Source organism: Trachypithecus francoisi, unplaced genomic scaffold (assembly GCF_009764315.1).
Source record: "Trachypithecus francoisi isolate TF-2019V2 unplaced genomic scaffold, Tfra_2.0 Lachesis_group15, whole genome shotgun sequence".
Classification (NCBI taxonomy): domain Eukaryota; kingdom Metazoa; phylum Chordata; class Mammalia; order Primates; family Cercopithecidae; genus Trachypithecus; species Trachypithecus francoisi.
The window spans coordinates 105,219,048-105,233,787 of NW_022681460.1; the positions used below are offsets into that span (position 1 = coordinate 105,219,048).

Here is a 14,740-nt window from a genome sequence, read left to right on the forward strand (position 1 = left end):
CTGTTCCCTTTTAGATTCTGCATCTCTCTGACGGTTGACACCTGAAACTCTATTACTCTGTGTTTTAATGTTGCAAGCATTAGGAAAAGAGTGACCTTGACACCTTGCTCCTTCTACTGAACTTATAGCTTTCCTCAGGATGGTGCAGAACTAAGTGGTTGTCAGAGATACTTGTGGCTGGAAACATCTCCCCTGAAAACAGATACAGAAAGAACAGGTGCAAGTTCCCACGGGCACAAAGAAGTTCTGCAAATGTGCATGAGCTTACTGTCATTGGAGGAGGTGGAAACACAAAAGGAGAGGGCTTTGAGCATTACGTGGGGACCAGTCCTCTCCGGTGGGGAGACACAGGCAGTGTGGTTTGACTGCAACCCCAAAACTTCCCAGGCTCCGTATGTTCCCAGGAGAGCATTTAGCTTGTGTCTTCCCAGCAAGAATGTGTCTGCCTCAGGAAAGAGATTTAATTGTCCCATTTACCAGCTCTGGTTCACAAGATCACACTGACAAAGATCACAGCCTTTTTAATAGGAGAAACTGACAGCAGAATGAAGATCATAGAGCTACTCCTTGGAAAAATGACATTTGACGCTTCACCCTACCTAAAGGATGCACATTTCCCAGCCTTTTACTCTCAAGCCCACTGCAAGTTCCCCTTTGCTTTGTATTCCGTCTATTTATATGGCGGAATAACTCACTAAACAGATTTGAACACTTCTGCAATGCTGCCCAATTTAAGCCTGGGGATATAAGAAAAGAAACAGAAACAAAATATGGATTCAATGCTCACTACGTGCTGCAGGCCACGAAAAATATCAAAACCATAAAACTTGGTCCCTGATCTCCCTCCAGGAGATTACAATATACTTGAGTAAATTAAAAATGAAATAAGAAAGTATTTGAACTACAGTTCAGTACACTAGTCAAAGAGGGCCACGAGGCAGGAAATGATTGATTTGAAAATGATTGGAACAGGCTGTAATTGGTAATGAGAAATGTGCATTTGCTCTTTTTTTTTGAAATTGGAGTCTGCTTTACCAGGTTGACTTCCTCTAAAAAGAGGTATTGTTTAGGCAAAGGGCAGAAGGAAATCTTTTTATTTACATCCTGAAAGGAAACTTCCCTCCTTACAGGCTTACAAACCTGGCTTTCTTTGGGGTAACACTGAAACGAAGATGTTCTGGGAATCTGATGAGTTATAGCAAGAAGACCCATTTTTGTGTCTTCACAGACTCCAAAGGGTCTGAGCACAGTGGCTCACGCTTGTAATCCTAGCACTTTGGGGGCTGAGCCAGGTGGATTGCTTGAGCCCAGGAGTTTGAGATCAGCCTGGGCAAGATGGTGAAACCTCATCTCACTAAAAATATAAAAACTTAGCACAGCATGGTGGTGTGTGCCTGTCGTCCCAACTACTTCGGAGGCTAAGGTGGGAGGATCACCTGAGCCCAGGAAGTTGCTGCGGTAAGGAGTTATGATCGCACCACTGCACTCCAGCCTGGGTAACTGGAGTGAGACCCCATCTCAACAAAACAAGACAAAATGCCTCCAAAGGGAGGGGGAAGTCAACAGCACATTGTATTTTGAAAGGAATGGCATTGGTGTTTTTGTGAGAAGAGGAAGCAGTCATGCAGGTCTGAGGTACATGGTGGGCAGAGAAATCTGGATGAGTTTGAGATAGTGTTGGTGGACTGTGAGGTATTATTTCAAAGTCTCCCATGACCTTTGTGATTGTGTGGAAGCATGGGGGGCTGTTGGAAGAAAAGGAATTGAATCAAGATATGCTCTTCTCATCCGTTTACCTACACGACTGATTGACCAGTACCCATTTTTGTGTGTGAGAAACTTGGAAGGGGATGGATTTCCTATTTTGTAAAAAACCTCATTAGCATGTATGCTTTTTTCTGGTTAATACATTCGAGACCTTTCATGAGTCACTTAGTCTGTAAAAAGAAAACTAGGAAAATCTCTGTCCATCAAAGTGAAGAAAATGCAACGAGATTTACCATCTGTTGGAAGCTCTCGGTAAGAAAGTAAAGCCCAAATGAGCATGTGAGTTGAAATGCATGCTACTTAAATGGTGTAATAATCAAAGTAAAAATTTTTCCATACAAAACTCATCCATTGAAAATTCCTGGAACCATGGAACCGTGGCAGAAGCAAACCCAGAAACTCTCTGTAGGGATGTTTCTATAGCCTAGTGTTCTTGGGAGTCCCATGGGGCTAAAAGGGAAAATAATTTGGCAGAAGATTAGCTCATGGTCAAAAGTTACAGATGTCACAAGGAAGTAACCCATCATGAGAGTCAGAACACGCAGCAAACAGAGGGATGGAATGCCAAGAACTAAGGTGGGGGTGGGGGAGTCATCTGAAAGACTAGAGGTTTAAAACTATTAAATATATAAAAGTTTTGAAAATCATAAAAGGGTGGGATATTATGACAAAAAGAACAGGCAGAACTGTAAAAAAACCAAATGAGTATCACAATTAAAATAAAATTAAAACATAAACCTAAACATTACTAACAAAAGAATAAATTAATGTGAAAATATATCTATTGGAAATCACCCAAATGCAGCACAGAGAGAAAAAAGAATGCAAATATTAAAACAAGGTAAGTAACCTAGAGGAGAGAAGGAAAAAGTCTACAGTATTTTAAAGTTTTCAGGAAAAAAAAAAAAAGATGGGACTATTAGATGCCATTAGGGAATTGCAAATTGAAACAATGAGCTAGCACTACATCCCTATGAGAGTGGCTAAAACCCCAAATACTAACACGAACACTGACAACGATAAGGATGGTGAGGACTTGGAGCAACAGGAGCTCTCTCATTCATTGTTGATGGGAGTGCAAAATAGTACAGCCACTTTGGAAGACAGTTTGACAGTTTCCTACAAAGCTGAAACACATACTTACTGCATATTCTAGCAATAATGCTCCTAGGTATTTACCCAAACGAATTGTAAAAACTGTACCACACTAATGCAAGATATTAATAGGGAAAACTGAAGGGAACGGGGAGAGGTAGTATATGGGAACTCTCTGTACTTTCTGTTCAGTTTTTCTGTAACTATAAAATCACTCAAAAATAAAATCTATTAACTTTTTTAAAAAGATATGATGGGGAGAAGTAATGTTCAAAGCCACAGTAGGTGAATTTTTGCCAGAACTAAACTTGTAAATATTCAAATTGAAAAATCATACTAAGTCCAGAGCTGAAACAATAAAACAAACCACACCTAGACTTCACACCAAAGACAAAGTGAAATTCTCAAAAGCAACTGGAGAGAAAATATAGATTACATAGAAAGTAACGACAATAAGATGATTAGAGGCCGAGACGGGCGGATCACGAGGTCAGGAGATCGAGACCATCCTGGCTAACACGGTGAAACCCCGTCTCTACTAAAAAAAATACAAAAACTAGCCGGGGGAGGTGGCGGGCGCCTGTAGTCCCAGCTCCTCGGGAGGCTGAGGCAGGAGAATGGCGTAAACCCGGAAGGCGGAGCTTGCAGTGAGCTGAGATCCGGCCACTGCACTCCAGTCCAGGCGACAGAGCGAGACTCCGCCTCAAAAAAAAAAGAAAAAAAAAAAAAAAAAGAAGACAATAAGATGATTAGCCAACTTTTCAACAACTGCCATCCAGATCAGAAGAAAATTTAACATCCTCAAAAGGTCACGTAAAAATAATTGTCAACTTTGATTTTTATATTCAGCCACATCGTTCAAGAATGAGAACAAACCAAAAACAATACATGCTAATTTCACATAACTTAAAGACCAATATTAAATTAATCATTATGATTGACTTCTTCAAAAAGAATTGACATAAACAGAGTATTTCCTTAATTTTTCTCAGCATGTCCCCATTACATCTTAGACATCATGTATATACATATACATATAAAATATACTTTTCATTTAACATATGCGTCTTCCTTGATTTTTACTGTCCTTGAAAGATCATTTTTAAAGGCTGAATTATAGTCTAAGTACCATAGTTTAGTGAATTGCTAGACAGTTAGTATATGATTGGTAGATGTTTAGATCAGAGGATTTTCTCCTAAATGGCAACTGGATAAAATGCACATAAAAGAGAGAGAATAATTCTAAGCATGCCTACTGTTTTCTTCCCCCATTGGAAAAACCACCTGATTATTTAATTGCCTACTGAAGTTAGGGGGTGGGGATACTTTAGTTTGCAAGGGTCCATTCAGAGCCAGCTGGATGTCTCATTTCAAGTAAAGTTTTGTGCTCTAAGTATACTGCTCATGTGTGACTTTTCTAAGTAATCCTGAATGTTCTAAACAGAAAAAAAAAAGAAATATATTTGAGGATTGCCATAGGTCAGGCACTGTGGTAGGCATTTTCTTCACAACAATAAATAGTAGCAAACATACTACTTATGAAACTTACTATGATCTGGGTTCTTTAGGGATTTTACACATTCTCATGTCATTTGATCCTCATGGCAACTCTATAGAGGAAGTGTGTTCTATTATTATGCCTATTTCACAGACAGGATAACTGTAGCTCTGAGGCCATGCAGCTGGCAGATGATGAAGTCAGAATTGCAATGAAGTCTTTCTATTGTCACATTCTGCGCTTTTATTCCCATGTCTTGTTCAAAGCTTGGGTGAGTGTTGGGGGCAGGGGTAGGAGAAAGCAAGGTCAGAAAAACATAATAATGACCAAAATAAAGAGACAAAACTCCAAAAACCAAAACCAAAACCAGGAACTGTGCTAAGTTATATATATTATGTATGTATATAATATATAAATATGTATTAATAGAGAATAACCTTGCTGTACTCTGTTTGCTATATATATATATATGTTCTCTATTTTAATATATAAATTTCATCACTGCAACAATATTAGGTAGGCTTTGTAATCACTATTATCTTCACTCAAAAAGTGACCAAATGGAGAACAGCAAACCCAGAAACTTGCCTTGTGGTTACATAGCTGTGAGTTGAACATCGTCTGTTCCAAACCCAGAAGCGTCTGCCCCAAAGTGCATGTTCTGGTCCTCACTGCCTGTGAATGTTGTGTCCTGTCTAGGTGAGATGGAGGAGCTGGAGACCCTGTGGCTCACAGGGATCTGCCACAATGAGAAGAACGAGGTGATGAGCAGCCAGCTGGACATTGACAACATGGCGGGCGTGTTCTACATGCTGGCCGCGGCCATGGCCCTTAGCCTCATCACCTTCATCTGGGAGCACCTCTTCTACTGGAAGCTGCGCTTCTGTTTCACGGGCGTGTGCTCCGACCGGCCTGGGTTGCTCTTCTCCATCAGCAGGGTCAGTACCCCCGGGGGCTGCTTCCTTGCACCACAAGCAGGTTTAGAAAAACGCGTGGGTTCTTGACATCTCAGTGGGGTCTGCACTTCCTCCCCTTACCAGCCCTTTTTGGGCTTGTCAAAAGAGCATCCAGATTTTGTGCATTCATAAGCCAGGAGTTGCAAACCTAGATGACTATGGAAGGCAGAAGGGAAATGGGAGTGGGTGCAGCAGGCGGGACATGAGAAAAAATAGCACAAATGACGTGAGACGGCAGCTAAACCTCAGTATCAAAGTGAGAGAACGATAGGGAATACTGAGGACTGTGGCCAATCGCATAATGTTTGCCTTACCAGTAGCGGGCAGCCATCCTCAACTCCTGCTGAGTATTGTCTTATGGGAAAGTAGGGTCAATATTACCAGGTCTTCTAGTTTTTTAAAAAGAGAAAATGTCATCTGATTTTGCTAGAAACCTTTCCATTTTTAAATATTAGTAACTAATTCCATTAAAAAAAAAATTAAAAACACTGGGCCAGACACAGCCAGCCTGTGGCTTCCATCACTAGTGCTCAGGTATGTTGTATAACACTACTAATGCTGCTATGCAAGATGTTACAATTTGTGTATGCATTGTAACAGGACATGCACAACAAAACAAAATCTACTTGCAATGCTGTGCAATATGTATCCACGTCTAACAAAACACAAAGAGCATGTGGAATGCAACAGCACATGAAACGAAACACAGATGTAAAGTAACAGAAGAAAATGCACACATATCAAGCAGAAAACAAAGTATACCTTCAAGTCAACATAAACAACAGCACAGAATACGTATCTATCTGCCTTCTTATCTATATATCCATTCATTAATTTCAGCCATCTATGCATCCATCAGTTCATCCACTCATCTCTCTTATTTGCCCACTTTGTTTTTTGTTTTGTTTTGTTTTGTTTTGTTTTTGCCTTGGAAGAACTTCATTGATTAGCATTTAAAAAATGGTGAAAACTTTTTGGTTAGAAACATCTAATTGCAGCAAACCAACACAGCACATGTATACATATGTAACAAACCTGTACGTTGTGCACATGTGCCCTAGAACTTAAAGTATAATAAAAATAAATAACATCTAATTTTATATGCTATTGTTTACTGAGGAAGCCAAATAATTGCTTCAAAATAAATTTGTATATTCTTAGCATTTGCTAGTTTCAAGAACTGTGGAGATTTGGAAGGTACACATTAGTTGAGCGAGGAAGATTTATTTTCTTCATTCAGTTGCACTCCAAACTCGGGTTCTGTGCAAATACATATTTCCTCATTAGCTTGATGGCATCTAAACACATGGATTGCCTAAAAATAACAACGTACGTGCATAGAGCTAGGTCTTATGCCAACTTTAAGCTAATTCTCCCAGCCATTTACCAAAGGCGTTTCATATCCAAATGATTCTGGGATTATCACCAAACAAATGCACACTGTTGCGTTTACTTCTAAATCTTGCTTGTTTTTGGAAGAGCATTTCCTCTATCTAAAACACCACTAAGGAAGCCAAGTTGATTTATCAACATTTTAAGAAATGAAGTAAGTCCATATCTTCCTTTCCAAAGGATGGAATGGAAGGCAAACTGGGCAGCACAGGGCAGGCATTGTTGGTGGAGTTCCTTGATCAGCTGGAATTTGCACTTTGGCCATTCCATCCCTAGGGGAGAAGAACCCCAAATTTTACAGGGAGCAATGTGCTTTTATTTATTATTTTGTTTAATTAATGTATTAATTTTTTAAATGGAGCCTCCCTCTGTTGCCCAGGCTAGAGTGCAGTGGCGCGATCTCGGCTCACTGCAGCCTCCACCTCCTGGGTTCAAGCAGTTCTCCTGCCTCAGCCTCCCGAGTAGCTGGGATTACAGGCACCCGCCACACCTGGCGAATGTTTGTATTTTTAGTAGAGACGGGGTTTCACCATATTGGCCAGGCTGGTCTTGAACTCCTGACCTTGTGATCTGCCCACCTTGGCCACCCAAAGTGCTGGGATTACAAGCATGAGCCAATGCACCTGGCCAAGAGCAGTGTGCTTTTATGGGAACTTCTGTGCTCCCTTGGGAACTCTCAGACACCATCATTGCTTCAGCGGTTTCAGGGAGCCCTACTTGTGGGGACCCTCCTTCTCCCCAGATAATATTTGTCTTTTCAAGTAAGTGCAGCCTGCTGTGTCTAAATAGGAAGATGTCATCCTGAGTGATACTCTCCTGCCTCTCTCATTAATTAGGGGTACTCAAAATAGGCTCAGCCCCGATGTGGTGCACAGCAAAACTCTACGTTTCTTAAAAAAAAAAAAGAAAGAAAGAAAAAAGAAAAATGACCTTCCTTTCAGTCAAGGGCTACTGCCACCACTGAAGCTTGTCTTCTGTGGACATTCACATATGTCATATTACATGTTGGCCTACACAGCACGGAGAACACACATGGAAACAAAAGTGAATTCATTATGTACACACAATCATTTTCTTTAACAAAATCTGCGGTGGGGAATTCCCAGGCAAAGAAGCTACTTTCCACAAGCGCGAGATACAGAATGAATTATGCCTCATGTGTGGATGAGGACTTGTTTCTCCTAATCCTCACAATGCCCTCTGAGGTTGACATGACCAGACCCATCCTGAAATTGAGGCCCCAAAGGTTACCTTTATGGTTTTACTTTATGTTTCCTTAAAGCAACAGGAAACATCTCACTTCATCTATCACACTAGAAAAAGATGTGAAAGAGGGAACTAGTCTGTTTATGCAGGGTTGGGTTGCAGGCTTTAGTCTACTCCAGAATTTAAGTTTTTTTTTTTTTCTTCTTAAAGACACTGATCCTGGATGCTCTGAAATTTGCTCCCTCCCCAAGGCAGGTTTGGTTCTGCACAGAAACTGGATCTCTCTATTACCAGTTATTCTCCTTGCAGCAAGTTGAACATCAATAGATGTAGAGCTATTACCATGCAGCAGACTTACATAGCCCTCCTTACAGGCTCAACATCCCCAGGGGAGCCTCTGCACAGTGCAGTGCAAGTACACACTAGAGATACGTGCATGCCTGGCACTGCAGAGGGAGAAGTCCAGCACTCCAAAAAGGCGTTTGTTTAACATTGGAACCAAGCTTCTCCCAGGGCGGTGGCCCTTGGCTTTTACGACGTACTGAAATGCATCCTCCTGCCTGTGGGATGCTCTTAACTTTTGTTTTATCTCCAAAATGCTTTCCCTCCCATGTAGAATAAAATAATTCATTGTCATCAGCAAAAAAAGCTGCCTCCGTGAGGCACGAGAGACACAGCAAGGCCAAAAATGAGGGGAATGAAAACGGGCAGCCTTTCCAGCAAGACCTGATGAGGGAAGCTTGGAGCAGAACGGACAAAACCTCATGCTAACTCACAACTGGGACCAATGGAAATCAGATGCTTCAGGGATGGGGTCCAGGCTCAAAGGGACTGAGGAGGACATTGCCCCACGGATAATATTCTGAGAGGTCAGGTGCCCTTCAGGAGAGCACAGAAATTTCCTGGAACAACACCTTGAGTCATCAACACTGGTTTTACCTGACTCTGAGCCCACTGTGGGACCAAGAGGGCATCTTATTTCCACAACCCATAAAATGTAGCTGGGATCTATAAATAATAAAGAGAAACTAAAGACAGAGCTGTTGCAACTAAGAAAGAAACTCTAGCCCAGGGATTGACTTGGTTCCCAAGGTAGGGTTTGGTCTGCCTGTCTAAGCAGAAAGTCAGAGTGGCTACCGAGAGCAAATCTTAAGCAGTAGAGAGTGGCATGTATTTCCTTCAGCTTCAACCATATGGGTACTGCATGCTGAAGCTCCTGGGAAAAGGACAAGGTGATGGTAAAGAAGGGAAGGTCAGAGATGACTGGACAGCTTGTCCAGCTCACATGTACTGACCACCTATGGTGTTAGGGGCTTTGTTTGCATTATTTTATGTTGCCCTAGTACCCACCTTAGGAGGGCATAATTCCCATTTTTTAGATGCAGTAACTGAAGCTCAAATAGACGTGGCTTATGCAAGGTCACAGAGCTAATCCATAATGGAGCCAGGACTCACATCTAGTGGATTCCAGGCTTCTAGCTCTTCGTGTTATTCTGTAATATGCATTCCTTCTTCTCAACAGCCCTTCCAGAAGATGGGTCAAATCAGTTGGAGAATGCTGTTGCCAAAACCTGGGGTACACCAGCATGGGCAATATAGCAAGACCCCATCTCTACAAAAAATAAAAAATTAGCTAGGCATGATGGTTCGTGCCTGTAGCCCTGGCTGCTCAGGGCATTGAGGCAGGAGGATTGCTTGAGCCCAGGAGTTTGATATTGCAGTGAGCCATGACTGTCCCACTGTAGTCCAGCCTGGGCAGCAGGGTGAGACCCCATCTCTAAACAAACAAGCAATCTGGCGTAGAGACTGGGTCCACCCCTTTGACTTTTTCCATGGTCTCACCAGGCGGATCAACACCTGGGAACTGCCTTAGCCATGTTGCGTGTGTCCCAGGAAAACCAGGGATGAGAGAGAGCCATCAACAGCCATCCTCCCATCTCCTGCAACATAACTCATCTCCCTGATCACTTCTGTGGGCCTCCTCCAAACAGAAAGACAGCCAGCACATCTTGGCAGTCAGGAGCATGTTGCTCTGAGGGTGGAGGGGTAGAGGGCAGTTCTTAGAATCTCCAGGTGGCAGAAAGGAGTGTGTTGGAATCAAAGTACAAATTTAGGGGGAAAAAAATCTTAAAAACTTCTGTTTTCATGATACTAACAGGAAGAAAAGGCACAGACCTAGGCTGATTCTGACAAATAGAGTCACACTAATTTTCAACCATAGTGGGAGAATCCCTCTGGGTCAGAGTATAAGATTATTATGTTACAAGGTTAGGTGAGAAAAACATAGGTTAACATAAAAGATTAAGCAACTCTGTACTATGTGAAATACATGACTCATTTGTAAGATTTCCACATCCACAGTCTGGATGCTCCAGCAGCTCTGGAAGCAATGAGGGCAGGGGCAGATGTTATTTTGTGGCAGGACAAACAGCCAACCACACATTATATATAGAAGAAAATCACAGATAAGTTTGCAGGAAGGCAGGAAAGGGTGTAATGCCAGTGCCCTGGGCCTCAGGGGGCCTTCACCAACCATGAAGCCTGGGATGGAGAGGATCAGAGAAAGAGCAGCTCAAACTTGTAACTGTAGGCTTTTGTGTTTACGGTTCCTTGAAGGCTGGAGTGGAAAGACTGTCTACTACAAGAAAAATGTAGCAGTACAAATGAGTTGAGGCTGTCACAGTTCCGTGAGCATCCCTGCAGGGTGAGCTCGTCCCCACCATGGGGGACCGATGGAGCCACCATCATCAGAGTCCACAGTTAATCACAGAAACTTTCCTGTAGTTTATGCCAAAGTCAGCAGCAACGGCCAATTCTGCCCTACAAACCCCTTCGTAGTTTGGCTCCCTGTCAGCCTTGGGAAGACCAGGTCAAATCCTGCAGTCTTGATCTGTTTCCTGTAGGTATGGCTGCTGAAATCTGGGGTACGAGTAGGGAGAAGCAGGGGAGGCCACAGATGAAAATGTTCCAGATGTCCTTTTGCCTGTTACTGTGATATGAATCAAGGGCTCTTCCCTTGATAACAGTTAAACAGCTACTTTTAAGTGAACGTAAACAATTGTTTTCTAAAAGGAAGGAAGAGTAGAAAATGAGGAGACATATAGATGGAGGTGCTTGTATCTGGACTGCCCAGGAGCCCCTAAGTCATTCAGTTCCCTGGATGGATTTAAAGATGGTGTCACTGTGTCAGCAGAACTCTTCAGTATGACTAGTAACTAAAACCCAGTTCTAGCTACGTTGAATAGACTCACACACAAACAAACATACAAGGAATAGATTGAGTGGATTAAGTAAAAAAGTTCAAGGGAGTGGCTCCTGGGGTTCAAACCATGTCTTTCTCTATCCCTTGGGCTCTACTTTTCACTACAATGGCTTCACTGATAGGCTCACAGCCCCACATGATGGTAAGACTGCAACTCCTTCTATCCAGGCTTCCATATCTATCCCCACAAAAAGAGTATGATGAGTCTCACATGAATTTCATGCCTTCCTTTACATGAATCAATGTGTGCATGGAGAAGAGATTTTCTGATTAGCCACTTAGGACACATTATTTGGTTGTTAGCTTTCGCATAACAGTAGGGGTAATTCCAGAAAAGAGTTAACAATGGATGATCCTTTCATGCTGAGTGTGTTTGTCAGTAGTTAACTCTCTGGTGCCTAAACGTCAAAGATCATGCTGGGAAACTTTAATAAAAGCTTGGATTGGTGACCCGGGTGCTGGGAGGCTCAGTTATCTGTCCTTATATGCCACTTTGGAGACACCGAGGCATTGACAGTTGTATGAGCATCGGTTGATACCTTTTCTCAAACTCCATGTGTGACTTTTTGCAAAGGTGTCAGCTAATCTTGAGCCAGAACAATAAGGTAAACCCTATGCTTTGCAACTTGTCTCAAACCTTTAAGAGACATTATCAGGATTCAGACCAAATTTCGCTGTTTCTCCAGGGCTCCTGCAAGAAGTACAAATCTCACCTTTGCAGGTAAAGTTCAAGTGCAAAGTGGTTTCATGTTCACTGCTGCTGCTGCTGATGGTGCTTTATGTTACTCCCCTACAGGGCATCTACAGCTGCATTCATGGAGTGCACATTGAAGAAAAGAAGAAGTCTCCAGACTTCAATCTGACGGGATCCCAGAGCAACATGTTAAAACTCCTCCGGTCAGCCAAAAACATTTCCAACATGTCCAACATGAACTCCTCAAGAATGGACTCACCCAAAAGAGCTGCTGACTTCATCCAAAGAGGTTCCCTCATCATGGACATGGTTTCAGATAAGGGGAATATGATGTACTCGGACAACAGATCCTTTCAGGGGAAAGAGAGCATTTTTGGAGACAACATGAACGAACTCCAGACATTTGTGGCCAACCGGCACAAGGATAACCTCAATAACTACGTATTCCAGGGACAACATCCTCTTACTCTCAATGAGTCCAACCCTAACACGGTGGAGGTGGCCGTGAGCACAGAATCCAAAGTGAACTCTAGACCCCGGCAACTTTGGAAGAAATCCATGGATTCCATACGCCAGGATTCACTATCCCAGAATCCAGTCTCCCAGAGGGATGAGGGAACAGCGGAGAATAGGACCCACTCCCTAAAGAGCCCTAGGTATCTTCCAGAAGAGATGGCCCATTCTGACATTTCAGAAACGTCAAATCGGGCCACGTGCCACAGGGAACCTGACAACAGTAAGAACCACAAAACCAAGGACAACTTTAAAAGGTCAGTGGCCTCTAAATACCCCAAGGACTGTAGCGAGGTCGAGCGCACCTACCTGAAAACCAAATCAAGCTCCCCCAGAGACAAGATCTACACTATTGATGGTGAGAAGGAGCCTGGTTTCCACTTAGATCCACCCCAGTTTGTTGAAAATGTGACCCTGCCTGAGAACGTGGACTTCCCAGACCCCTACCAGGATCACAGTGAAAACTTCCGCAAGGGGGACTCCACGCTGCCAATGAACCGGAAGCCCTTGCATAATGAAGAGGGGGCTCCCGACAACGAGCAGTATAAACTCTACTCCAAGCACTTCACCTTGAAAGACAAGGGTTCCCCACACAGCGAGACCAGCGAGCGATACCGGCAGAACTCCACGCACTGCAGAAGCTGCCTTTCCAACCTGCCCACCTATTCAGGCCACTTCACCATGAGGTCCCCCTTCAAGTGCGATGCCTGCCTGCGGATGGGGAACCTCTATGACATCGATGAAGACCAGATGCTTCAGGAGACAGGTAACCCAGCCACCCGGGAGCAGGTCTACCAGCAGGACTGGGCACAGAACAATGCCCTTCAATTACAAAAGAACAAGCTAAGGATTAGCCGTCAGCATTCCTACGATAACATTGTCGACAAACCTAGGGAGCTAGACCTTAGCAGGCCCTCCCGGAGCATAAGCCTCAAGGACAGGGAACGGCTTCTGGAGGGAAATTTTTACGGCAGCCTGTTTAGTGTCCCCTCAAGCAAACTCTCGGGGAACAAAAGCTCCCTTTTCCCCCAAGGTCTGGAGGACAGCAAGAGGAGCAAGTCTCTCTTGCCAGACCACACCTCCGATAACCCTTTCCTCCACTCCCACAGGGATGACCAACGCTTGGTTATTGGGAGATGCCCCTCGGACCCTTACAAACACTCGTTGCCATCCCAGGCGGTGAATGACAGCTATCTTCGGTCGTCCTTGAGGTCAACGGCATCGTACTGTTCCAGGGACAGTCGGGGCCACAATGATGTGTATATTTCGGAGCATGTTATGCCTTATGCTGCAAATAAGAATAATATGTACTCTACCCCCAGGGTTTTAAATTCCTGCAGCAATAGACGCGTGTACAAGAAAATGCCTAGTATCGAATCTGATGTGTAAAAATCTTCCATTAATGTTTTATCTATAGGAAAACATACGTAATGGCCAACGTTCTGGAGGGTAAATGTTGGACGTCCAATAGTGCCCTGCTAAGAGGAAGAAGATGTAGGGAGGTATTTTTTGTTTTTTGTTGGCTCTTTTGCACATGGCTTCATGCCATAATCTTCCACTCAAGGAATCTTGTGAGGTATGTGCTAAGCATGGTGAGTCCTTAACCAAAAATAACTAACTACATAAGGGCAAGTCTCCGGGACATGCCTACTGGGTATGATGGCAATAATGATGCATTGGATGCCAGTGGTGATGTTATCATTTCCTATATTCCAAATTCCATTAAGGTCAGTCCACCATGTAACTTTCTCATCAGAAATGCCTAATGGTTTCTCTAATTCAGAATAAGCAATATGGTATGCATGTAAACCTGACACAGAGAAAATAAAAACAGTTAAGAATGCACCTGCACTGTAGTGAGATTGACATGTGCAAGAGATTAGGAAGTGTGGCTCGTAACAGTTTCAGCTTTCTCGTTATGCCTTCCATCACAGCCCAGGCTCACCCCAAGAACTCCAGGCTCCCCCAAAGAATAGCAAATCAGTGTGTTCATGGTGACTATGCTACCTTCATTATAGTTCATTTCCAAGACACATCTGGAGCCAAAGGCCCGAGGGACCCTCAGGTGGAGAGAGCTACAGGAGTCTCTTTGGATGTTGATGTGTGTTTCTCTCACCCTCGGCTTCGATGGTCTTGTTCAGAGCTGCATAAACTAACACATTTATGTCTCCGAGATCTAAGTGTGGATCTTCTGTCTGTGACACAGTGGCCATTGTAGTTTATCCCGAAGACGCCTATGTACGTAAGTTTGCATTTCCTCCCTTCTGGTGATGACTCAGGGTTGTATAGTATCTGTTGCCCCTTCCCTCCCAGAGTAACCATAACTCGTTCCGTTTCCAAACAGCCATGGTGGTGTC

The 14,740-nt window shown here is 43.3% G+C and overlaps 1 protein-coding gene across 1 annotated transcript in view; it reads left to right on the top strand.

Annotated features, from left to right (window-relative positions):
• Positions 1–14,087, top strand: part of LOC117097668 (glutamate receptor ionotropic, NMDA 2A) — a 178,342-nt gene extending 164,255 nt beyond the window's left edge. The window contains exons 10-12 of the mRNA XM_033235778.1: positions 5,060–5,298; positions 11,973–13,149; positions 13,493–14,087. Of these exons, the coding sequence (XP_033091669.1) occupies positions 5,060–5,298; positions 11,973–13,149; positions 13,493–13,566 (1,490 nt within the window). The 3' untranslated portion in view covers positions 13,567–14,087. The remainder of the gene's footprint in view (positions 1–5,059; positions 5,299–11,972; positions 13,150–13,492) is intronic.
• Positions 14,088–14,740: the final 653 nt, after the last annotated feature.